We start from the raw sequence: 24,759 nt of genomic DNA on the forward strand, positions 1-24,759 counted from the left end.
CAAGGTTAATGGAATACCCTCTATGTGTATTAGACATGTTTGCAAAACAAACTAACCAGCCAAATGCACATATAGTAAAATCACCCATTTCAAAATAGGTGAGTTACTTGAAGTAGGAACAATGGTAACGGGCATTTTTTACTTTTTTGTGAACAATTTTCGGAAAGGGCTACAAATTCAAGATTTATCTTAGTTGAGTCTCCAGGATATAAAGTAGCTAAACGTAGTGAGATAGGTGAGAATTAGGAGTTACACCTTTTGCATTTCATACAGACACCGCAAAGACATGGCAAAGTCTTTCGATTGCAACACAAAGTTAAATGCAATCACTTTTAATAGTGTAGTGAACACCGTATTAATTTGGGACCTTATTTGAACAGCGAGTTAACCTTTGACTTACTTAGCTTATAAAAAGGGATAGACTAAGTACCAAAAAAACTACACAATATGGAGTGAAGAAAGAAAATTCTATGTCCATGTGCAGAAAGCAGCTGCTTTTCTCTTTGTAACAGGGATTGCATCTCTGATGAATAGAGACACATTCCTACTTTCTATAAATGCCAAACACACTCCATGAATGGTATTGTAATAACTGGTTCTTTTGAAATTGCCAAAGGCATGTAGAATTACCAGTTCTTCTATATTTGGGTGCTAAATTATAATTACTTCAGTTATTTCAATGCCATTTAAAAACATAGGATCCAATATCGTGCTGCCCAAAATAGCTCTGCTTCTTATCTTACTCAGCCCTCCGCCACCCCGTCAGCTCCTTCTGCAAAAGGAATTGAGAGGGCTGTGTGTCTGTGTCCTTCATTATGTTACTTATTTGTTACAAGGATAGTTTCGTACTTCAGGTTTAAGTTTGTCAATAGGGTAAAAAATATTTTGTAAAAGCAGGTGGGAGGGCCCTCTCCCCCACCAAATGAGAGGAAAAAATGAGGAAGGGACTAGATTCTCAATCTTTCTTGGCAAACATTACCTAAAGCCAAAGTTGAGTTTCAAGTGGGATAGGCATCTGTCCAGCATTTTAAGAGGTTCAAAAATATGCCATGAGAATTAAAAGGTTTTGCAATTATGTATAATTCAGAGCTGCAGAGAAAATAAATTCTAATAACGTATGCTGGACTCTGTGGTAAGTAAATGTTCAGATTTTAGAAAAACAGGATTTGTTTATGTGCGTAGGTCTGTTTATTTAAACAATGACTAGATGTAAACTTACTCTATATGACTGGTGTAGTTTTCTTTATTTAATTGAGATGTTCATCTTTTTCACAAATAGCACCCTGTTGTGAATGTGGGATGAAGGACCAATGATGTAGATACGTGTAGTTTTTTTTATGGAGAAAAACATACTTGTCTTGGCTGGCTCAAAGCCAGTTTTAAGCTCTGCTGTATTTGCCTTTCTTTATTGATAACACAAAATTATGGGCTTTTCTCTATGCTTTCAAGCAATTTTATCAATTTTCCAGGACTCCTCCATTCCTGGGTGGATATCAAAAAGCATGATGTTTGAACTTAATCTCAGTTTTCATTGTGGGGATTTTTTCCATGGTTGGCAGTGCCAAAGCTCTGAAGACATCTCTAATTTATTTGCAGCAAGGAAGCTGTACAAAAAGCTTTAACGTGGCGAAATATTGTCAGATAAAATGGTATTAAGGCACAATTTATGAACATTTTTAGTTTTTTGTTCAGCTCAATGGAAGGTACCTTTAAAATTTGCAAACACCACATTATTTGACATCAAGAGACTATTCTTACACAGCTCTCATGTTTAGGCAGGGCAGAGGTCCGTTTTTCATTGTGTACTTTTGTAATTTTACATTTAGATGTGTCTGAATAAAAGGACTGACTGGACATTCCTGTATTAAGTGTTACTGTGTGATTTTAAAAGTTCTAAGTTTCTAAAGCACACCACCTCCCTGTTAAAGCTCTGGACTGACCTCCCTCGCTATACTCAGCCTGGATCAAGTGCTAAAGGGATGTGCTTAGTGTTCCGTTTGAGTCCGATAGGTGGCCAGACAATACCAGAGGTAAAAAGCTATAAACATCACAGTGAAAGCCACTTTATCCCAAATGCCATGGGACCACACTCCCAAAAACTGTGCTCTACATGAACCACAATAGTGCACTGTTGCTGCCCACTACCTTCTACTGCCCATCTTCCTCAGCACAAATAACTGTGGTATCTCAAGCTTCAAATGTTTCTGTAACAGCTGTCCCAGCACAGTGCTTATGAATACATTGTGCATGCCCTACTCATAAGATCGCTGTGGAAGTGTGTAGAGTGAAATGGTCAACAGTGTGTGCTGCAACAAACAACTGGAGTTGCTATAATGTGCTCCTAGTCTCAACCCCAGCTTTGATCAAATTATTTATTATTTTAACCACTACTGGTCTTCTCCCAGAGCTGCTGCCACTCCAACCTACTGGGCGATGACCGATGGGGTGGGTTCACTGCTGCACTAGGCTGGTTTCTCTAGTGTACAATTGTGGCACTCTTTGTTGCATGTGTGAGTATATGCTCTTTAGATCACACGCATTATAGTGATCCTGTCTGGTGGTGAACCAGCTGTTCCAATTAGGCTCCCTGCCTACGAAGGGTTGCTGCCCATGGTCATTTTGTGTGTGAGAATCAGGGAAGTCAGGTTGGTTTTTGTTAGACCTAGAATCTTCTGCTGTGGCTTCCCTTGTCTTTTTGACTCTGAACTGGTGTTAGAACTCTGAGCACATTACCACTGCTGACCAGTGCTAAAGTGCAAGTGCTCTCTGTCTAAAATGTAATGGTATTTGATTTCTCCGTGATTAGCCTATTTGATTTCAAGTCAATAATTGTTTTTTTACAACCACAAAAGGTTTACAAATAACATATTCAATTAAGAAATATAAGCAAGTAAGTATCATAGAATATGTAATACATCTTCTGCATGCCTCAATAACACATTTTATTTAAATAAAAAGCAAATATCATCTTAAAACGTGTTAAAACCAAGTATTCCATTCTTGGTCACCTAGTCCTTCAGGTAAGTCACCTACAATACTGTTATCCTTTGAAATTTCATTCTCCTTTTGTCCTAAAAGATCTAAATATCATCAATCTTTACATTTGGGAAACACTAACTATATATGAATATCCCCATGGCACAGGTAATATCTAAATTCATCATTCCCACTAAGAGCTTTACAGCTTGCATCCTATTTTTAATCTCACATTTTTTAAAAATCAGACCTAAAATCTCTCTTCATATATCTAAAATCTTCATTAAGTCTAATAAAATATGTAAAATATCATAGGTAGTACCCAAAGAGCAAGTGCATTTTCCATTGCTATCTATCATTGAATTTGTAACCCCTTTATTCGTGTAACAGGGGTTTATCCCAATTCGCAATCTTAGCACTTTACGCCTTAATCGGCAACTAGGTAATCTGTCTACGTATGGGTAATGCAACTCATTTTTCCAAGCCAAAGTCATATGGGGCACTTAGGTTTTCAGAGAGAGGTACTCCTGGTCATGTGTACGAGACATTTCAATTCCCAATGACCCAAGTTCTTTCTTATCTATCATTAAATGAGGTGACTGAGGGCACAGCTTTAGTTTTAACACTCCATACACTTAGCTTATTGAGGCTCTTGTCTCTTTTGCCCAGGTCAACACACTGTTGGCAATTTCACTTTTACACCATTGAGATATTTTGGTCCTCACCTGACCCTAAACGCTGCCAAAAACGTAGTAAAGCCTTGCAGGCTGTTCTAGCCCAAGAGTTGATTCCCAATTCTAATCTCGCTGCTTGTACCATAGACTATCTTGGCAGCGAGAACAGGCTTTTAAGGATATTTCCCTCCTCTTTGTCCCAACCGTTTTTGCCACTTAAATAGAGTACCTCAGGCCATACAGGAATTGTTGAGGGACCATTGCTAGATAGGACGGTCATAAAGGCCTATCAGACATTTCTCCACATAAACTGTTAAATCTTTTTAAACCCTTCACCGAAGCCGATGCCCACATTTTTAGAGCATCCAGGTGGGTATACCATTTCAGGTTACTGGCAAACCAGTATTCTGTTACTTTCTCCAGTGATTCTGTGCCTAGATACCAGGAAGACTTTATTTTGCTTCTTCCAAAGCATAGGATTTTTGTCTTCTCCATGTTTACAACTAATGTTTTATTTAGACAATATTCTGTAAACATGTTTAGTTTTCTTTGTAGACCAATCTCCGTCTGGTCCATAATTACCAGGTCATCTGCGAATAATAAACAGGAGATATGGTTTCCTTCTAATTTCAGGCTAGCTCCTCTAACCTCTCTTAATTTTAAGGGCAGATCCACTATAAACAGGGAAAAGAGCAAGGGGGCAAGTATGCACCCTTGCCTCAGGCCATTACCAATCTGGATTCTCCAGACAATCCTCCATCCTCATCCAAGATAATCTGGGCCCAGTTTTCTGTATGCAGTGCTTGCATCAAGGCCAATAAATCACCTTGAATATTATACCCTACCCTATTTGATTTACTAGTAAGTCCCGAGTACAGTGCAATGTGTGTGCCCAGGGCCTATACATCAAATGCTACTAGTGGGCTTGCAGCACCGATTGCGCCACCCACATGAGTAGCCCTGCAAACATGTGTCAGGCATGCCGCTACAGTGTCTGTGTGGGCAGTTTTAAACTGCCACTTCGACCTGGCAAGTGCACCCACTTTTTTTTAACCTGTGAATGTGGGATTGTTGTTGTTTTTGGTCTTGTTGTACTCAGATCAATAATGGCTATTTTTCTAAACTGGTGTGGTGTGTGTATATAAATACTTTACACATGGCCTTTGAGATAAGCCTGACTGCTCTTACCAAGCGACCAATGGGGTGAGCATGGGTTATTCTGAGAGTCTAACTTACCCTGACTAAAGTGTGGGTCCCTGCCTGGCCTGGGTGCAAACTATTCTAAACTAGAGACCCCATTCTAACAGTTTTGCAACTGGTATCCTAGAGGGGGAGAGTGCCCTGGAGCCTTTGATTAGCTGTTGAACCCCCGTGGACATTGGTGGTGTTGGCCACCCAGTGAGGAGCGGAGGATGCTCTGGCCTGGAACCAGAGTGGGGCAGGATTTCCACTAAAACCTGAAAGAGGAGGCCCAACATGTCCCAGTATTTGCTGAAACCTAGCCCAAGGGCTCTTAACAAGGTAGAGCCCCAAGGGAAGGAGTTGAAGCCATCATCTGAAGGGCCATGTTGAGGTCAAAAGCAGGCTTGTATCGCACAGCTAGAGGCCACTTATTGGCACTGTCACCACAGGGCCAGGTCTTGGGTGAGTGGCAGAGGGCAAGGGGTGATGACATTCGTTACAGAGACATCTAACATCAGAGCCTTGCCTGGAAAGAGCTGGTGCACTGACTTGTGGGTCTTCTACTCCAGCACTTTGACTTTAGGCTCCTGTGACGAAGGATCTCATTTGTCAGCGAGCAACTACAGAAATAGTTCCTGTGGGGTCTTAGGGACTGGGCCTGCACTTCTACCCCTTTTTTTGGCCTGTTGCTTCCTCCAAAGCCTGCCCCAAGTGCACCCACATAAGGGGGCTCACTGGACTATAGCGGTGCAGGAATGGGAGTCTTACCTGGGCCGACCATGGCACCAACTGCAGGGACTGAGGTGAGGTGATATTAAGGGGTCTTCCACCTGCCTACCATCCTGACAAACTCAGCAGCTAAGAAACAGCAAGATACCTTCCACAGGGTCCAGAACATGCAGGAGGCCCCCGCATAGGGATTTGCAGAAGAGGGGCCCTTGTGAAGCAAGGTTATTTGACTAAAGTACAGTGGCCTTCCCACTGGTGGGGGGAGGGAGGGTAAGGCCTGGAGGACTCAACCTGTACTGCAGTCACCGAGTCCATAGCATGCTGGACTTAATGGGATTGCCCTCTTTCCCCAATTGAGCGCCAAGATGGGGTATCCCTTACCACTTCACTAATCTACGACCAAGCAGGACATCTACCTGAACTTGAACTGGACGCTTCGAGCACAAGAAACCTCCCCATGCAGTGATTGACAGCTGTCATTCTAGAGCAGGGGTCTTCAAAATGTGGGGCGCGACCCCCAGGGGGGCCGTGGAGTGATGGAAAGGGGGTCACGGATTCCCAATCACACTTCTGCCCGGGGCCCATCTGCCTACAGGGATTCAGCCCCCCTCCTCCCCTGTAGTGTGTCTCAGCTCGAGCTGCTGTGAGCTCCGCTGGGCTGTCTGCAGTCTTATCTCCAGCACAGCCCAGCACCCCTGAGTTTTTCACAGGTCGTTAACGACCATTTGCATATTTACATACCTTTTGAAAACTGGTTACTGAGGCTTAGTTTTTTTTTTATAGTTCCAGTACCCCCTGGGCCCCAACTCAGCCTTTTCCTTACATTTGTATTTTACATTTACTGCAAAGTAGGGTTGCCAGAAGAAAAAAATACCAGCCATTTCTCTTGTAACACACTGTTTGCTACCTCTCACATTTTGTTTGCTTTATATACTTGCACAAGTGCCACCATTGCCTACGTAACGCTTGTTCTTGTGTTTGAGTGTCTGCCATTTATTGCAGTATTATACCTCTACTTGTACTTTGTATGCTTTTGTAACCTGCACACATATCACTTTTTCCTCCTGTAATGTACCGTTTGCTACCTCTTGTATCTTGCTCACTATTGTCACTTTTGCCTCATGTAACTTAACGTTTGCTTTTGTAATTTGTTCACTTGTAATTTTCTCCTCATGTAACATTACTGTTCCTATTTGAAGCACTCTGACACCTTCGGGTAAAGTCCGCGCTATATAAAAACACAAATAAATACATTCGTAATGTGACTTTTCTGTCTTTGTTCCCTTTAATTATCAGTCATGGATCATTGAGGCAGCCCTAGAACACAATTAAAAGTGCTTTCTATTTAGATTTGCTGTTCCAAGTATGCACACATGAGTGCTGAAATATACAGCTTTAGGTGACTGCTTATTTTGTACCGCCTGGGACATCAAAATAATGAGCTGGCAACCCTAACCATAGGACTGGAAGTTTGTTGCAAGATCAGCATATTACTTATTTCCTCCACCCTTGATCCCTGATGTCATAATAGCAATAGTTTAACATATCTTAAACCCTACGCCGCCGTCATTAATATGTTGAGTTACTTCAAGGGTCTGGAAATGCACACTGCATTCAGAGAACTCACTTCTCATTCTTGCCCTTCACTTTCATGGTCACCCTGCACTCACAGCGATCACAATGCACTCACACCATTCACCCACTCACCCTGCACTCACAGTGATCACTCTGCAATCACAATGCACTTGCGTTGTTCACCCTGTACCTCAGCCTGCAGTCACACTACTCATCTGCACTCATCCTGCACTCATGTGACACCTCATTCACCTGCCCCTCACTGCTCAATTTGCAACTCGCTCAAACAAGCCCATCATTAGCCATGCATTCATTCATCCCACTCTGCATTTATATCCACACCCAAATTCATATGGCCACCTCACTCACCCTGCAGTCACTCCTCTTTCCCTACTCTCATACTGTTGCATCGCTCACCGTGCACCCACATGGCCACTCTTCTCATCCACAGAGTGCAGAGGGTTAATGTGCCTGCTACAAAGAATATGTACTATGCAGATCACAGAACTGAGTGTGAGTAAACTATGGGTAGAACTATAAAAAAAAGTTTGTCAGAAAGGTGCTACAGAGAGATGAGGTGCATTGTTGGTGCCACTGCAACTTTAACCACCCACCCATTGCCTTGCCTGTGCGGCCAATGACAATACCTATGCAACTACCAACCATAACACTGTACAAGTGTGACTATTTCAAGCCCCCAAAGCTATAAGAATGGCATGGATTGTCAGGAGTTTATCGTTTTTAATGTAAATTGAATAAACAGCTGTTCTGCTCATCTCTAAATTACACAGACAGAGCCACCATCTGGCTGACGGTCATAGTGCCTGTGTGCACAATTAGGTGTCAGTGCAGAGCACCGGAAACCACCTGCTCTAATTAAGCACTGGTGCTGAGGTAACAGGGGAGAGGGACATTTGTTCAAAAAGGTGTGAAAGAACAAAGTAGAGATGTGAAAGATGAATAGGGGGACTGGAGAGGTGTAAGATACAAATAGACAACAATTTGAATGGAGAGACTTGAGGTGAATGAGAAGCGCAGATGGGCACGGGAGGTGACGGGCCAGAGAGGCCATGAGAAATGCAAGATGAGGGCAGTGAAAATACAGAATGGCAAGAGGTGATTAAGGGTGAAGTAAGAAGTTGAATGGGGAGAGTTCAGAAGTTGTAAAAAGGGGTGAAATATAATGCTGGCAATATGAGAGAGGGATACGGGGTTGGGAGAGGGATGGAAGGGAGGGGGGTGAGATGAAAGTGGCATGGGTAAATTGCTTAACTCTGCACAAGACCGAAAGGGTTTTAGGGACCCCTGCTGCTCTCGGCCAGGGCCAGGTGAGCTTCTAATGTGGCAGCGCGTATTCCTGTGGAGTGGAAGGCCCATCACAAAGGTTGACTAGACATCTTTCTGTAGTAATTGCTGTATTTTGGTTATAAACTGGTACTGATGGGGTGAAATCTTTCCTCTGTGTTATTGTGTGCAGAAAATGTCAAAATAATGAAGCAATCTATCCCAAAATAACGTGGCATCACATAACATTATTTACATTTTCCTCTCACACAATTTAGTCAAGCCTTTCGTGTGATTTGGTCCTCACCTGCCTCGTAATTCCAGAAGCCCTGCCTACAGGTTTAGAAATGTTTGTCAGGAGGGGGTCCTTAGGAATAAAAATGTTGACAGGGGGGTCTCGGCACCCAAAGGTTTGAAGACCTCTGTTCTAGAGTGATCCACACCTTAGCTGTCTGAAATTAAAACTATCTAAGGCTTCACAAAGTTCTCCCACTCCTTGGTTAAACTTCGAAAAATGCTTAAAGTGCTCAATCAAACATGCACACAGTGGTGGACATGTGGTTGCAGGCCTCCAACAAAGAAGTGCCAGACAGGAGGGAGAGAATCCACCAGAGACTGGAGGAAGTGCAGTGGCCCCATCTCTCAGGAGTACATATTGCAGTTCTTGGGAGAAATCTGCAATTAAATTGGCTGAATAAAGACAGAGCTGAAAACATGCCGATCAGGGTGTTTAATGCTAGAACTGGCCACCAAAGTTGACGACCTTGAGTGTAATTCAGATTAACTCACAGAAGACCAAGAACTCCGCTGGTGCAAAGCTCAAGCATTAGAAGAACAAAATAAAAAACTCCAAATGAAGCAAGAAGATTTCAAAAATAGTAGCCGGTGCAACATCATTCAAATTAAAAGGAGTCCTCAGAGGTATAGAATGTGACAACATCCTGGATTTTACCCGGGACCTACTGCAGTCTACACAAGGCACTACAGAGGCCTCCACTATCAGGCTAGATCATGCACATAGGGTCTCAAAGGCCCTTTCCAGGCCAACAGTGTGCTGGATATCATTAAGTGAGTTCATTATTTCAATAAAAAATAAAGCTACTATGAAAATCGACAGGCAGAAATGAGTACTCACCTACAACTGTCCCATCCAGTTACGCCAAGATCTCACAGTGATCACTTTGAGAAAGAGTGGAGACTTCTGCCCCATCATGGATATCTTGTGAGAGCACCTAAAGCCATATCAGTGGGGCGGTCCATTCAACCTTATTTTCCATTGGAATGGGAAGCAATGAATCATTTGTTCACTCACGGAGACTAGGGGGCCTCACCATGGACCCCAGGGTATCTAATGCTGGATGGTCGCACCCATTCAATCGACAAGGGCAACATCCAGAATAGCAGATGTCTGAGACAAGCCACAACGATGAGTCCGAAGATCAACAGAGAATGGCCATACTGACGTCATCTGACACCTAAAGAAATTGGAGTGGAGCACCCAGGATTGGCACCTAAACAGGTCAGCTTAAGACAGTAAACCAACATTGTGACTTTGAGCATCTATCTTTGTTTCTCTGGAGGGAAGCATTAGTCAGGCAGGGACTTACTAATTGGGTTCCGCAAGACTAGATTTTGAGTTCCTGCCTGCTGCAAGCCCAACTCGTGCTGATGATCTTTTGAGGTTTTCTCCTCGTTAGAGGTCATGATTGGTTTGTTTCTGTATTTTACATATAGGGCTGCCTCACTGGCCTTTTATCTACAGTTTCTCTTTGAAGGAGGGAAGGGAGGACTTCAGTGCATACATTAATGAGTCACTCAAAAAGGATGGTGATCCATTTTGTGCTCTAAATCAAATTAGTTATTGGAACTATATATCCCCTTAAACTAATTTCTTTAAATTGGAAGGAATTGAATTCACCAGAAAAGCGATGCCAGATATAGTTCTCTCTTTTATAAAAATCCCATATGTTATATTTCTACAAGAAACCCATCTAATACGAAAGGATGAAGCCTGCATGCGCCATAAGCAATATTCCCGCCAGTTATGGGAGCCAGCAGAGGAGAAAACCACAGGATTGGCCATATTATGTAAAGCTCACATAGAGACAAAGAGGGACAATAGGTTAAGGAGCATTTCCAACAGCATACATTCCACTTAACACTCTTAAACATATATACCACAAATGCTATGCAAGATCCTTACCTGCGCAAAACACTAAAACAGCAACTGAATGTTGGAGACTTCAACCTAATCTGGGACTCAGACAGGGATAGAAATAGGAGGATATATAGGCTTTGAAAAATCTACTTGCCCACTAGCTACAGTCTAGCTATTTTTATGACCAACTGGTCCCGAGTAAATTTAAGCTGGAATGGAACATGTGTTCTATTCATTCAGAAAGTGAATGAGCAATAAAGATTGTTTTAAATCTTTTTATCTTGCACATTTGCTGTCTGATGAATGAATGAATGAATGAATGAATGAAGCAGCCCTTATAGAGCGCGTAGCTACCCGTAGGCATCCCAGCGCTGAGCAATAAAACTGAAGCTTCAATAAATCACTTAGGAAAGAGCCATGTTTTCAACAGCTTATGCAAGGCCATATGAGTGGTTCCCTTCGTCGCTGAAGAGGAAGGGAATTCCATAGTTTGGCAGCATTGTACGAGAATGGCCGGCCACTACTTCTAGCCCTCTTGATTCTGGAGACGATGGCCAGGTATTGCTCGTCTGAGCCCAGTGGCCTTTTTGCTCAATAGGGCTGGACGATAGAGGAAATAATCCCTGGCCCTTTCCCTCCTATCATCTTATGGGTGATACATAAGGACTTGAAGTGGACTCTCTCCCGAACGGGGAGCCAATGGAGAGATTTCATAGCAGGTTTTGCAGACTGCCGGCTCGGAGTCCCCACAAGGATCCTTGCGGCATAATTCTGTTTGAAGTTTAGCAAGGACCGAACTCGGGGCACCAAGGTATAAGGCGTTGCAGTAGTCCAGGCGTGAAAGAATAAGTGCCTGGCCCTTGAGCTTTCTTGCCCGGAAGGGGAGCAGAGGGAACACTTTACGAAGCATCCTTATGATGCCAAAGCAGGAGACCACAATCTTTCTGGCTTAGACTTTGAAGCTGAGGTCTGAGTCCAGCCAGAAGCCCAAGCTCTTCATCTCTGACTTGGGGGCAGGTGCGGAGCTCATTGAGGCTGGCCACATAGTATCTGCCTTGAAAAGAGTAGGATTGCCAAGGAGCATAAGCTCGGTCTTATCACCATTTAATTTTAGATATGAATGTTTCATCCAATTGGCTACTTCTTCAAGGCAGGGACCGAGGCAAGTAGAGGCCCTGTCTGAATGGTTAAGAGCAACAGCCAGTTGGGTGTCATCAGCATAGGTCACAATATGTACCTGATAGAGAAGAACGATGTCCACAAGAGGAGACATGTAAGCGCTAAAAAGAGTGGTGCTCAGGGAGAACTGAGGAAACCTACAATGGAGGGGGCAGGATTTCGAGATGGCCTCACCCTCGAACACTTGGAAAGATCTTCCCTCCAGAAAGGATTGCTGCCCGGTTAGGGCTACTCCGGACACACCCAAACTTCTAAGTTGTTGGACCAGAATGAGGTGGTTGACCGTGTCAAAGGCCGCGCTAAGTTCTAAAAGAATCACGGTCGAGGAGCCTCCTGCATCGAGAATCTTTCTGGATTCTTCCACGACTGCCAGTGGAGCCGTTTCCGTTCCTTGGCGTGGGCGAAAGCCAGTTTGAGAGGGATGGAGAAGTTTATGAGATTCCAGATATGTGGAAAGCACCGAATTAAAATGCTTCTCCACTATTTTACTGATCCCTGGTCGATAGTTGCCAAGGCAGTCTGGGTCCAAGCTAGGTTTTTTTCTAACATTTAAATCGCTTGTAACTGGATAGTACACCTATTTAAAAATATATCAAGAATTCCGGGGAAAACAAAATTGTAATTCAGAACTGTGATGCAAACAAAGATATATATAGGAGCAATACAAATCAGACCACTTTACATGGTGATGTGCAAATATCAACTATTTGCAGAAACTCAATTTTCAAACATTATTGTTTGTACGTCATATAGGTTTATCAGTAAAATTGCATGTCAGTGGAAACTTTTGTGACCATTTCAATCAAAATTCTGCTGATTGCAAATGACAGTGTGCTACCACTTCATGCTTTAGTTATGTATTTACTAAACGTGATAGTTTTAAATAGGATTTGAGAAACATTCATGCCTCCGCCCTGAAGACAATTTTGTTAATGAACTAAGAGGCAAGTCAGGGGTCATGTGTATCCTATATGTGGCTAGATTTGTATTATTTAGTGAGCAAAGGTTTAGTTTATTAAATAAAAACAAAAGAGTTTTTTGTACAGCAGACATGCTGAACTCGCGTATTTCAAGGTGCTCTCATATGTGATAATGAAGAAAGTGGCGGCTTAGTGAATTAAAATATTTACCAAGGATCACATAATTTGAAACCAGTTTATGGGTCAAGAGCATTATAATTTGGTTGAGTAGATTATTTAAGTCACTAGACCTGCAGGTCTAGTAACATTTTTATGAATTTGAGAGGCCAGAATTTTGCGGAAACAGGAACTATGTTGACTCTTCTTAAAAAAGAGATAAGGCTCAGATGCATGGCTATACTTTAGCCCGAACATAGAGAACTAATACTTCTATTCTCACACAAACTCCACATATTATTGCATCAACTATATACTGAATACTCACATCTTATTTCAATTCTTAGAATCTGTTCTCAGACATTTGCTTTATGAAAAAGCAGCAACAAAAACTTGCAGTGGTGTTAAGTGTTATTTGCGCTTTACGATACCCCACACATTCCTCTAAGATTTGAGCCAATCTATCTTGTTAGTTCAGGCTGAGGGGGGGTTGTGCAGCACTGGAGGAAGTTAAGAATGATGGAATATGAACCAACACAGGGCGATGGAGCAGGGGCGGAGTAGACACACTGGATTACTATCCGATTGCTTCCTTTTGTAGACTGACATGAGGAGTCAGGATAGTTTGTTATCTTCTTAATGGATTTATCTTAATCATAGGTTTAAAAAAACTATGGTATTCTACCTCTATCTGGTCATCAGAAACCCCATAATTCCGTTTCTTTCATATACCTCCCCCTCTTTCGGATTCCCATCCCTGCTTCCAACTTTTTGTTCATATCCTAGCTAACTCCTTATGAAAAGTATTGAAAGTGATTTTTATTTGTAGAGTACCATAGAAAGTTTATCATTTTTGGAGATAATCTTGGTCCAAAATAGTAGGCCAGGCTCAGAGGGGTAGTGAAATGAAATATTTATGTGTAATGTTTCACCATAGGTTCATGTATGATGAAGTCCATTGTACCCTTACTAATAAGTTCTTATTTTCAACAAAAAGCATATTTAAATTTAAACTAAATAGACCATGGGATCCCAATGTTGGTGAATGAGGTTTGTGCCCATGTCACATGCAGTGAATCAAAATGGATTTATACATTCAATGGTTATCTTGAAAATGTGGTACGAATGAAAGCTATTAAGCCTTAAGGGGTCATCGCTGGATACGGTCTATAAGGCTATCCGGCTGTTTTGTTGTCCAAGACACCCAATCTGACAACTAAACAAGTGTGCGCAAATGTTGCCACAAAAGTCAATAAATAGAAAAGTGGCACGATTATGCAACAGAAACAAGACTGTGGCTGCCATTGTTTATTTAAGTGTGGCGTTCAGAACTGCGGTTGGGGAAGTGTGTAGCTGTTCTGCCTGCCAAACCAGCAGACCAAAATTCACGAACAAAGTGCAAACAAACTATAAATAAAACATCCCAAGTAGGATTACATGTAATAGGGTCAGTCCTTGTGGGAGGTTACAAAAGCAAAGAGGGACCACTGAACAAATTAATGAATGAAAAGCATTTACAAAAGACAGTCAAAGGAGCCAATTGGAAACATGGGCTGGCAATGGGCGGAGCTTCAAGCCCATATCCTGAACACAGCATGTCCGAAAGAGATAAGTGCTGCCTAGGGGAGACCTAAAAAGGATGGTGGTATTTAGTCAACCACAGGCGACGCACGGGAGGGGGGGGGGGGGGTCATGTCCCCACAACAGGGGCTGCACAAGTAGGGGGAGGTCAAGTCCAAAGCATAGGGGCTGCATAAGGCCGGGGGAGGGATGCAGAGTCTGGGACCACAAGGGTGGGTGTTGATCCAGCTATGGGGGGGATGAACGATGGGAGGGTACCAAGCAGGGGCCACACAACAGGGATAGAGGTGCTGAGCCCACCACAGGGGCTGCACAAGAGATGTGCTGAACCCAGCAAGGTGCCACACAGGTGTGTTGAGATCATCAGAGGGGGGGGGGGGGGCTGCCGAGCCTACCAAGAGGGTGGAGGGGTGTTGAGCCAACCACAGGTACTGCCAAGTGTCGGTGGCAGTGTAGGACCCGTTTGGGATTCACACAATAGGGAGAAGGTGTCAAAGCCACCACAGGGGCCATACAATGGGGGTGGATGGTGTAGAGCACACCACAGGGGCCGCACAATGGCAGTGTCGAGCCAACCATGGGGGATGGTCAATTGGGAGTGATTGAGAACATCACAGAGGGCACACAAGGGGGGTTGCAGTCCACCACATATGCTGCACAAGGAGACGGCAGAGTCCACAGCACTTGGGCAGCGAGGAGGGGAACAAACGAGAGTGGCAGCAGCTCCACTAGTGTGAGGCATAGGGGTGAAAGCAAGACATTAACCCACAGAAGCAGTATGGGAGAAGGGAGCAAGCAGGTCCACCAGAAACATCAAGAGCAAAAAAGCGATCCTACCATGGATGCAGCATAGGAGCTCGAGACTACCAGAGAGGTAGCAAATCCACCAGATGAGCACTGGGAGGATAATCAAAGTGGCAGCAGCATGGGAGGCAGATTAATCATTGAAATAAATCAGGCAGTAGCAGTTAAAAGATCCCCCCCCCCCCCAAGCAAGGAAGGACACAGAAGGAGGATAACTATAAGCCCTAATAACTAAGGCTACGCTGTCCAACAGAGGAGCAGTGAATATTGGGTATCAATGCCAGAAAGATAAAGATGAGCGGTGGTGGTAAGGTAGCGGGCAGGAGTCCAGCAGAAGGGCCGCAAGTGGGAACTTGGTTTGGTAGAGATGCATCAAGGAAAGGACTCAGTTAAAGTGGATCGAAAAGAGTGTACTGAAAAGAAGCGATACATTCGTGTCTACGTGAAAGTTGCAGGTTCACAAGGGGAGTTTGAGAGGCGGACAGTGTGGTTATTAAAGTAATGCTGGCTTGCAGAGAAGAATAAAGAACTGACAAGGGTGGTAGCATGCAGCAAGACTGACAGGACTAGCTAGAATAAGTAGCTGAGTGTCAGGCAGCAGTGGGAGTTCGGCAGGAACCAGAGGGTGTTTTGACATCAGATGACAGTTGTCAAGAGGGGGTCAGAATGGCGATAGCATGGTGAGGTATTCCGCTAGATAGCTCTACTACCAGCAGATATACGGAGTAGGAGCTCCAGTTCTTTGCTTTCCTTACCTTTAACAGATTAGACGTCGCCATGTTCCCTGACGTTCTCGTCTCGCGAGATCCCGCGAGCTTGAGCGGCATGCGATTCCTCCTCCCCCTAAGCGTGTTCATCTGCCACAAGCGCTGATGGTGGAACGAGTAGTGAGCAGAACCATACTGGCGACCTTTCGCGAGACCTATGTCATAGGGGTATCGCGCGGCTGAACATTTGAGACGAAGCTGTACACGCTTGATCCTGCCTGGCAACACCGGTCTGGCGGGTCTTTACGTAATGCGAGAGACGTTTTTGATGTACGTGCCTTGGGTGTGCGCCGCCTGCTGTTGAGATACAACGCCGGTGGTGCGTCCCCCTCAACGTGAAAGCCATATCAGAGTCAGGCAACTGTTAGTGATAGCAATTAAGTTGTAATACCCGAAGAAGCGTCGGGATACAAATAGAGCATTGATGGCGGGTGCTTGTGACTACTTATGGGTAGAGCTAAGAACTTCTGCTCAGTGACTACGTGTGCGGCCACGAGGTTTTCAGGTAGCCGGCTGGCTGCCGATTCAGCTATCAGTATTTTAAAGTTCTAATATTTTTCAAAATTAACGTGTTTGAAAACTGTTCGGACTTAAAGAATGGGTGTTCCCCGCAAGTTAGTGTCGACTATGTTCTTTTATTGTTGATTTGAGCTGCGTCTTCCATGTTATCGGTCAGAAGATGCTGTTGCCACCCGAGTCCATTTTCGCTTTCTAGCTACTTTTCTACTTCTCTTTTTAGGTCACAGTCCGACCTGTGACGTCAAACTCTAGATTAAAAGTATAGCCAAATGGCTCTAGAATTTTTTTTTAGTTGACGTCTTCTATTTTATTAGGTAATCGTCTAGATTCAAAAATATTGTTTTACGTACTCTGGTGAGCCAATGACGCCGTGTCATCGGGAAGCAACTTTTCCAGTGGAAACCAATTTTTCCAGTTCCGGTTTTTGATCCAACATGTGGGTGCATTTTGAGAGTTGTAGTTTATTTTTTTTATTTTTTTATTTAATGCGATTTTCTATAGCGCAAACTTTACCCGAAGGTGTCAGAGCACTTTACATAAGAACCAGTTTCAATACATAAGGATTTAGGATTACGTGTGTTCCATAAAAGATACAAGCAGAAAAAATGCAGATTTTCAACATTTAGTAATGAGTAGAAAATCATGATTTTAATAAAGGCACGGAGGTTAATATTATGCATCTACCTTTTATTACCACTCAGGCAGCAGCAACAAATAAATAGAATCAGAACACATAAAAACTTCTAGAACTCTGAACATGCATATCCACTTAGAACCTGCAGCCATCTTCCTCTTTTGGGTGTTGCGAACTTGAATGTAAAATCAAAGTCCCTTATTTGAACAAGTCAAAAATGTTTCCTTTCAGGACACCATCTCTTCAAATCTTCATCTTCTCAGAAACAAACTTCTTTAACCGGTTCCATGCTCATGACGGAGCCGCTCCGTCATGAGCCGCGGTTGCGCTGTGATCATGACGGAGCGGTTCCGTCATGGCCCTGCCGCTGCGCCAGCGCGGTGCTGATTTCGCGCCTGCTCGGCGCGTTCTATGGAGCGGGCGAGGCCATGACGGAAGCGCTCCGTCATGAGCACAGCGCAACCGGAGCCGCCACGAGCATGCGAGCGCCGCTCGGCCCCCTGCCCCCCCAGCGCTGCGGCGGAATTGCCGCCGCAGCGAAGGGGTTAACCCTTTCGATGCTCATGACGGAACAGTTCCGTCATGAGCATCGGTCAGGCTGTGCTCATGACGGAACCGTTCCGTCATGACCACACCCATTAACATTGGGGCCCAGCACCGGTGGTAAATCGGGGCAGCACGGATGAGGTTAACCTGAATTAGAAACAAAACCATATCATTATAAACTGGGCAGGTAAAGCGGAGGGATAATATTAGCCTCCGTGCCTTTATTAAAATCATGATTTTCTACTCATTATTAAATGTTGAAAATCTGCATTTTACATCAAGGCCCGGAGGCCAATATTATGCATGTTCAAAGTTCCTCCACAACACTAGTCAACACAATCATCATCATCAGAATTACTTTAATCGGTATACAACAATACCATAAAAGTACAACACAATTAAACAAGCATTTGCAATGCAATAGGTCTCGCATTAGGAAAGTTTGAGCTATTGGTATTGTAAATGACAATTTTTTTATTTATGTGTTCGTTTTGAAAATCGCGAAATTAATAGCTTTGTCATTTACATTACCAATACTTTTAACTTTCGCAAATGTGACACCTATAGCATTTGTAATTATGTGGCACTGAGTGGTATTTGGAGTGTATGTTGCGTTGAGCGCAGTGTAATTTTGTAGCATATAATTATGTGATGTGTAATTATGTGGCACTGAGTGGTATTTGGAGTGTATGTTGCATTGAGTGCAGTGTAATTATGTGGTGTTTAATTATGTGGCACTGAGTGGTATTTGGAGTATGTTGCATTGAGTGCAGTGTAATTATTTGGCGTGTAATTATGTGGCACTGAATAGTATTTGGAGTGTATGTTGCATTGAGTGCAGTGTAATTATGTGGCACTGAGTGGTATTTGGAGTGTATGTTGCGTTGAGTGCAGTGTAAATATGTAGCATATAATTATGTAGAACTGAGTGGTATTGTCTGGAGTGTATATTGTATTCAGTAAAGTGTAATTATGTGGCACTGAGTGGTATTTGGAGTGTGTGTTGCATTGAGTGCATTGTAATTATGTGGCACTGATTTGTATTTGGAGTGTATGTTGCATTGAGTGCAGTGTAATTATGTGGTGTGTAACTATGTGGCACTGAGTAGTATTTGGAGTGTATAGTGCATGGAGTGCAGTGTAATTATGTGGCACTGAATGGTATTTGGATTGTATGTTGCGTTGAGTGCAGTGTAAATATGTAGCATATAATTATGTGAAACTGAGTGGTATTGTCTGAAGTGTATGTTGTATTCAGTAGAGTGTAATTATGTGGCGTGTAAGGGGCGGAGCTAGCCAGCAAGCGTGATGGCTGCTGAAACCGTTGCTCCGCCAAGCACATTGCAATTATCCTGATTTAATACCGTTTAGAGCGACGATCGTCTCTCGATTCCTGCTTCCCCAGACCGCTGAAAGCGGGGTGCACAGCAGAGACTTTTGAAGTGGCGAAAATACGCACTACAGACTGAGAAACGACCCGACTGCACCCCGGTGGAGGTAGGCCGCCAGCCTGCGCCCTCCCGTGCATTCTGAGCCTGGGCGACGTAACACGACGTGCGGCTGCCGACTGAGGTGTGTCCCGGAACATTGCTGTGCGGCGCACCCAGCGTGAGCAGAGTACTACTTCTTGAAGGGGGTAGATGAAGCACTGGCAGAGTAATTTTTGAGCCCAGAGAATTTCTTTGATTGGATACCGCTTCCGGGGACTGCGGCAGCGGCGACTGCCAGACATACAGAGGAGGTGAACCAGATTGCTTGAAGCTGCTCGTGGCCGGGTCCCCCCCACGGTACCGCCGCCTCCAAACTGATATGGCTGGTTACTGAAGCTGTAGCAGGACTCCCAGCGCCCACGCCGCCATTTTGTGGAGCTACGATAGCTGACTAGACGGCCTAGTGTTCGTTGCAACCCTTCCTGTGGTGTCTCTGTGGTGTCTCCCTGGGGTCCGAAGGCTCCTTGCTTCACCTCTACGTGGACCACCCCAGTCACAGACTGACTCAGACGAATGCCCCCTGTGAAGCCGAGCGTGCGTGAGCCCTAGTTTTCACCGTCACGAAGGGCATTGCTGGTCTCTCCTGGTGGCAGGGTCTCCTCAGCTACGCCGGACGACCCACTTGCCCTCCCAGACCAGGTGTGAGCCTCAAGATGGGCAAAGGGGACCGGACTCAAAGCAGGCTGCCCTTCGCGCAAAAACGACTGATGCAACAAAGCCTGCAGACGGACGACGGTACAGCATCGAGAACTGATGAGGACCAGGGCACGAACTCGGACATTAAAGCCATGCTGCTCTCCATGGAGCAAAGCCTGCAAACTAGCATTTCAGCTCTGGGCACTAAAATGGACGCCATGTCCTATAGGATGGACCGCATGGCGGAGCGGCTGGAGAAACATGCAGAGCGCCATCACATGGCGGAAAGACGAATGACTGAGGTGGAGGAGGCACAAACTGACCTGGACACGGCAAACAAAAGAATGGAGAGGTTGATGCAAGCCCTACAGGACAAGACTGAGGATTTGGAGGCGCGTTCGAGGCGATGCAACCTACACATTATGGGCCTTCCGGAGAGTACGAACACGGGCCCCATGGAACTCTTCGTCGAAAAACTACTGACAACCCTGCTGGGAGACGAGGTGTTTTCTAGCATGTTTACTGTGGAGAGGGCACACAGGACACTGGCTCCACGTCCGCAGCCTGGGGCCCCCCCCAGGCCCATTATAGCAAAGCTGCTAAATTACCGCGACAGACGTGGCGCTGAAGCTGGCCAGGGCCAAACAACAGCTGCAGTATGAGGGTTTGGCTATATCTCTGTACCCGGACTTCACAGCGAAGGTACAGGAAGAGAGAAAGCAATTTATCCCCCACAAAAAACGCCTCCGGGAAATGGGGCTAGACTATGCCCTGTTATACCCAGCCAAGCTACGAGTCAGTCGACGTGGACATTCGCACATATTCACGGACCCCAAGGCATTGCAGCAGGCCATGAAACGCTGGTCGAGGGAACAAGACTCGAACAATGAAGAGACCCCGGAGGCGGAGGGGGGCGGCAGCTGTATGGACGACCAGGACTGAATGTGTTCTGGGGGTGGCGACTTGCTGCGGGACTCTGGTGCAGCACCTAGAACTTGAGGCCCATGAGAACCCTCCTCTTTGAAGAGGTCATGAGTAAAGACGTTTCGGACTGAGTTGCAGGCGGAATATACAGATAAGTGCACTGGGGAGCGGGAGCGGGGAGATGGACTTTGGACAATATGCAACCTGCCCCCTGGGTTCTCCTTTGACCTGTCCTGCATTGGCGCAATTGACCAAGCTTACTTTCATGCACAGGGTGGGGCTCCGGAGACTACTTATGGGGGGATGTGGAACATGGGAACGTTGCTCTGATTCAATACTTTGTGCACGGCGGGGGCGGGTGGAAGGCTACAAGAGTGTTCTCAGAGTTTATGTCCCTAGGCTGCCTCTGCCCCCGCGCACTCCGCACAGTTGTGAGATTGGTATGTTCGGTTGAAGTGTTGGGATTGGCGGGGGGAGGGGTGGGCAGCGGGAAACTGCCGGACCAGGTTGGGGAGGGTCTGCTGTGGGTGGGCGGGGAAGGGGATGGAGGGGGAGGGGTAAGGTTCGCAGAATGTTCGCTGGCTCATCCGGAAAATCTAACGAATGCTTGTGCTACTGTGATTCCATACTACTGTATTGACTTCCATTGCCTCAGATGTCTAGTGCTCCGGTGACGGAATCATAAAATCCTTTCAACACCCTCCGAGCTTTGACCTGGAATGTCAGAGGCTTGAATGACCATAGGAAATTTCAACTTGGTGCTAGACCCGGAACTAGATAGGTCATCTGGGCCCCAACGTAGGCCAGCTGCGGCTGCTATGGCTCTCCAGGCTGACCTGCTGACACTGGACTTGGTTGATGTATGGAGAAGTAGGAACGCTGGCAGGGGAGGTACACTCACTACTCGTCATTTCACAACATACACACCAGGATCGATTATTGGTTGGCCTCCTATCCCATCTCTGGCCAAATCTTGTCATGCACTATACTTGCGCGCACTTTGTCTGATCACTCGCCGGTAATGCTGGTAATGGAGACGCCGATACGCAGGGTCCCCCCGTTTACATGGCGCTTCCCCCCGTATGCGCTGTTAGACGATGCTTTTAGAGAGGAACTGGCAGAAGAAATAGATCTCTTTTTTTAGAAGAATATAGGCTCTGTGGATACCTTCCACACAGTCTGGGAGGCGTTTAAGGTCTTCATCCGGGGGATTGCTATGTCCAAACATTCAAGTGTCTTGAAAGCCATACGACAGCGACTGCGCTCCCTGGAGTCTCAATTAGCCGACCTGGAGAAACAACACTTGACTACTCCAGACCCCTCTGTAGCAGATAGAATCCGATCCCTTATCTCGTAATACAACGAGGAGGCGGATAGGGAGGTACGTTATATGGGGAAATACGCCACGGCAAGGACCTATGGTGAGAGCGAGTGCCCTAGCTCACTATTAGCCAGAATATTGCGCAATACCAGGAGAGCCCCTAAATTGACTGAACTTGTTACCTCGGGTGGGAGCGTTGTCACGACAGATGAGGAGATCATGACGGAATTCCGCGACTACTACTCCAACTTGTACACTACAAAAACGGAAAACTTAGAATCGGACATGGACGACTACCTGGAACACATACAGATGCCGTTCCTGGCCCAATCTGACAGGGAGTTCCTCATGTCCCCTATACAGGCAGACGAGATCTCTGACGCATTAGCTAGCATGCGCTCCCACAGCGCCCCTGGGATAGACGGTTTGACGGTAGGGTTTTACAAGACATTTAAGGATAAACTTATTCCCCACCTGTCTTCTCTATTTGATGAGATCTGCGAGGATGGCAGCATGCCACAAACTATGAGGGAGGCCTTATTGGTCACCATCTTGAAACCTGGCAGACCCTCTAATATCTGCAGCTCGTATAGACCGCTATCCCTATTGAACGTGGACGCCAAACTCTATGCCAAAGTTTTGGCCACTCGACTATCTCTTATTGCGCCTGAAATAGTGGCCCCGGAACAGTCTGGCTTTGTGCCTGGAAGGAACTTAACCTATAACATACGCACAGTGTTGGGCACCTTACAGCATGTGAGGCAGGACGCGAAGGCTGTTGCCATCTTCTTGGATATGGAGAAGGCCTTCGACTCCGTAGAGTGGCCATTCATGCTGAGGGTCCTGATAAAGGCTGGGATTTGGGGAGCCGTTCCTGCAGATGGTTGGAGCTCTGTATTGGAGACCTACGGCTGGGGTGCTCCTAGGAGACCGCGTTTCGGATCCTTTTAACATCAGTAGAGGCACGAGACAGGGCTGCCCACTGTCCCCGTTGCTTTACGCCCTCGTCGCTGAGCCACTGGCGTGCGCATTACGAGAGTATCACTGGCACCGGGGGGTCAGTTTCCCGACATACAAAATAGTCATCTCGACATATGCGGATGACACGCTACTCTATGTGTGGAACCCGGAGACCAACCTCTCCCCAGTTCTACGGGAGGTGGTGCGATTCGGAGCTCTCTCTGGCCTCAAGATCAACTGGGAGAAATCAGTTGTGTTCCCGTTGACTCCGGTGACTGACAACTTTGACATGGAATGTCCTCTGCACTGGTCGACAGACCCGGTGAGATACCTTGGCATTATGATTCACACGAATGCGGAGGTACTGTTCCGCGAGAACTATGGTGTTGCCTTCAGTAAGTGTGAGGATGATGTGGAAAAGTGGTGCAAACTCCATCTCTCCCTGATGGGCCGAATAGCTATCAGGAAGATGGTGATTCTACCGCGATTTCTTTTCCTGTTCAATACTCTGCCCATTATACTCTCGAAAGCCTTCTTTGGGAACTTAACGAAACTGATGGTTAGATTGGCCTGGGGTGGTCGGCAGCCAAGGGTCAAGTGGAGCACACTCACGCTTCCGTATGAGCTTGGTGGCCTTGGCGCGCCTGATCTTGAGCGATACTATAGGGTGGCTCAGGCCGCCCATTTGCATACGTGGATTCATGGTGAGAGGAACATCCCAGATGTGCGGATGGAACAACTCTTTGTGGACCCTCTTCCACTCCCCGCCACGGTCTGCACTCCCGCAGACCGCAGAATTGGAGTGCTGGACTCGATTACGGCTACAAAGCATGCCTGGAACTCGTTGCTGAAGGCCAAGGGAGGCGAGTTGATTTACTCCCCCTTAATGGCGGTGGAGTGGATGCAGTGGCTATCCCCTATCGAAGAGAAGGGTGTTGTCCGGGCCTTGCACGAGCTAGGGATTAAGACTGCGGGTGCAATGTTTGCGGAAGGGAAAGTTAATACATGGGACCAGATAGCCCAGGGAGTAGATCGGCCAACGCTGCTACAGCGGTTCCAGTTTCACAGAGTCCGAAGTGCCCTGAAGGACGTTCTGGGCCCAGACTTGGATGAGCCGCCATACCTCCCGGAACTTTCCCATGTCATAGACATTGCATCATCACGACATATGACAGCGCACTTATACAAGGCCATTACCCGACATAGGGTGCAGGAACCCTCTAAGGCCCGCCTCGCCTGGCAGAGTGACCTGGAGATCACGATAGATGACCTTATGTGGCAATATTGTTGCGTTAACACCAGAAAGCTGTCCCTGAATGGACGCCACAGGTTGATCCATTTTAAATTCTTGCAGAGGGTGTACTACACCCCAGAGCGGCTACACCGTTATGGCCTTCGGCAATCCCCTGAGTGCGAGCTTTGCCATGCGCCTGTGGCTGATTTCCTCCACCTGGCGTGGGGTTGCCGCAGGATATACGAGTTCTGGGTAGCAGTAATAGCGGAGCTGAGCGAGATACTGAATTATGAACTTCCTGTTGACCCGGCCTTAGCACTGCTGGGCTATTCGAAGGCGTTACCCGTGGCATGCAGGCGATTGACAGACATGGGCCTACTATTGGCAAGACGTACAGTGGCACAGTGCTGGATGAGGGGTCCGACGCCAACAAAGAAGCGGTGGGCCAGCGACATGGTATACTGCTGCACGCAAACTGAACACTACAGCGAGCTTCTTCCCCCCACCAGT

At 45.9% G+C, this 24,759-nt stretch overlaps 1 protein-coding gene across 1 annotated transcript in view; it reads right to left on the reverse strand.

Moving 5' to 3' along the window:
* Positions 1-16,287, reverse strand: part of CUL5 (cullin 5) — a 787,955-nt gene extending 771,668 nt beyond the window's left edge. Inside the window, exon 1 of the mRNA XM_086935237.1 lies at positions 15,974-16,287. Within this exon, the coding sequence (XP_086791363.1) occupies positions 15,974-16,075 (102 nt within the window). The 5' untranslated portion in view covers positions 16,076-16,287. The remainder of the gene's footprint in view (positions 1-15,973) is intronic.
* Positions 16,288-24,759: the final 8,472 nt, after the last annotated feature.

Source organism: Lissotriton vulgaris, chromosome 8, assembly GCF_964263255.1.
Source record: "Lissotriton vulgaris chromosome 8, aLisVul1.2, whole genome shotgun sequence".
Taxonomy (NCBI): Eukaryota; Metazoa; Chordata; class Amphibia; order Caudata; family Salamandridae; genus Lissotriton; species Lissotriton vulgaris.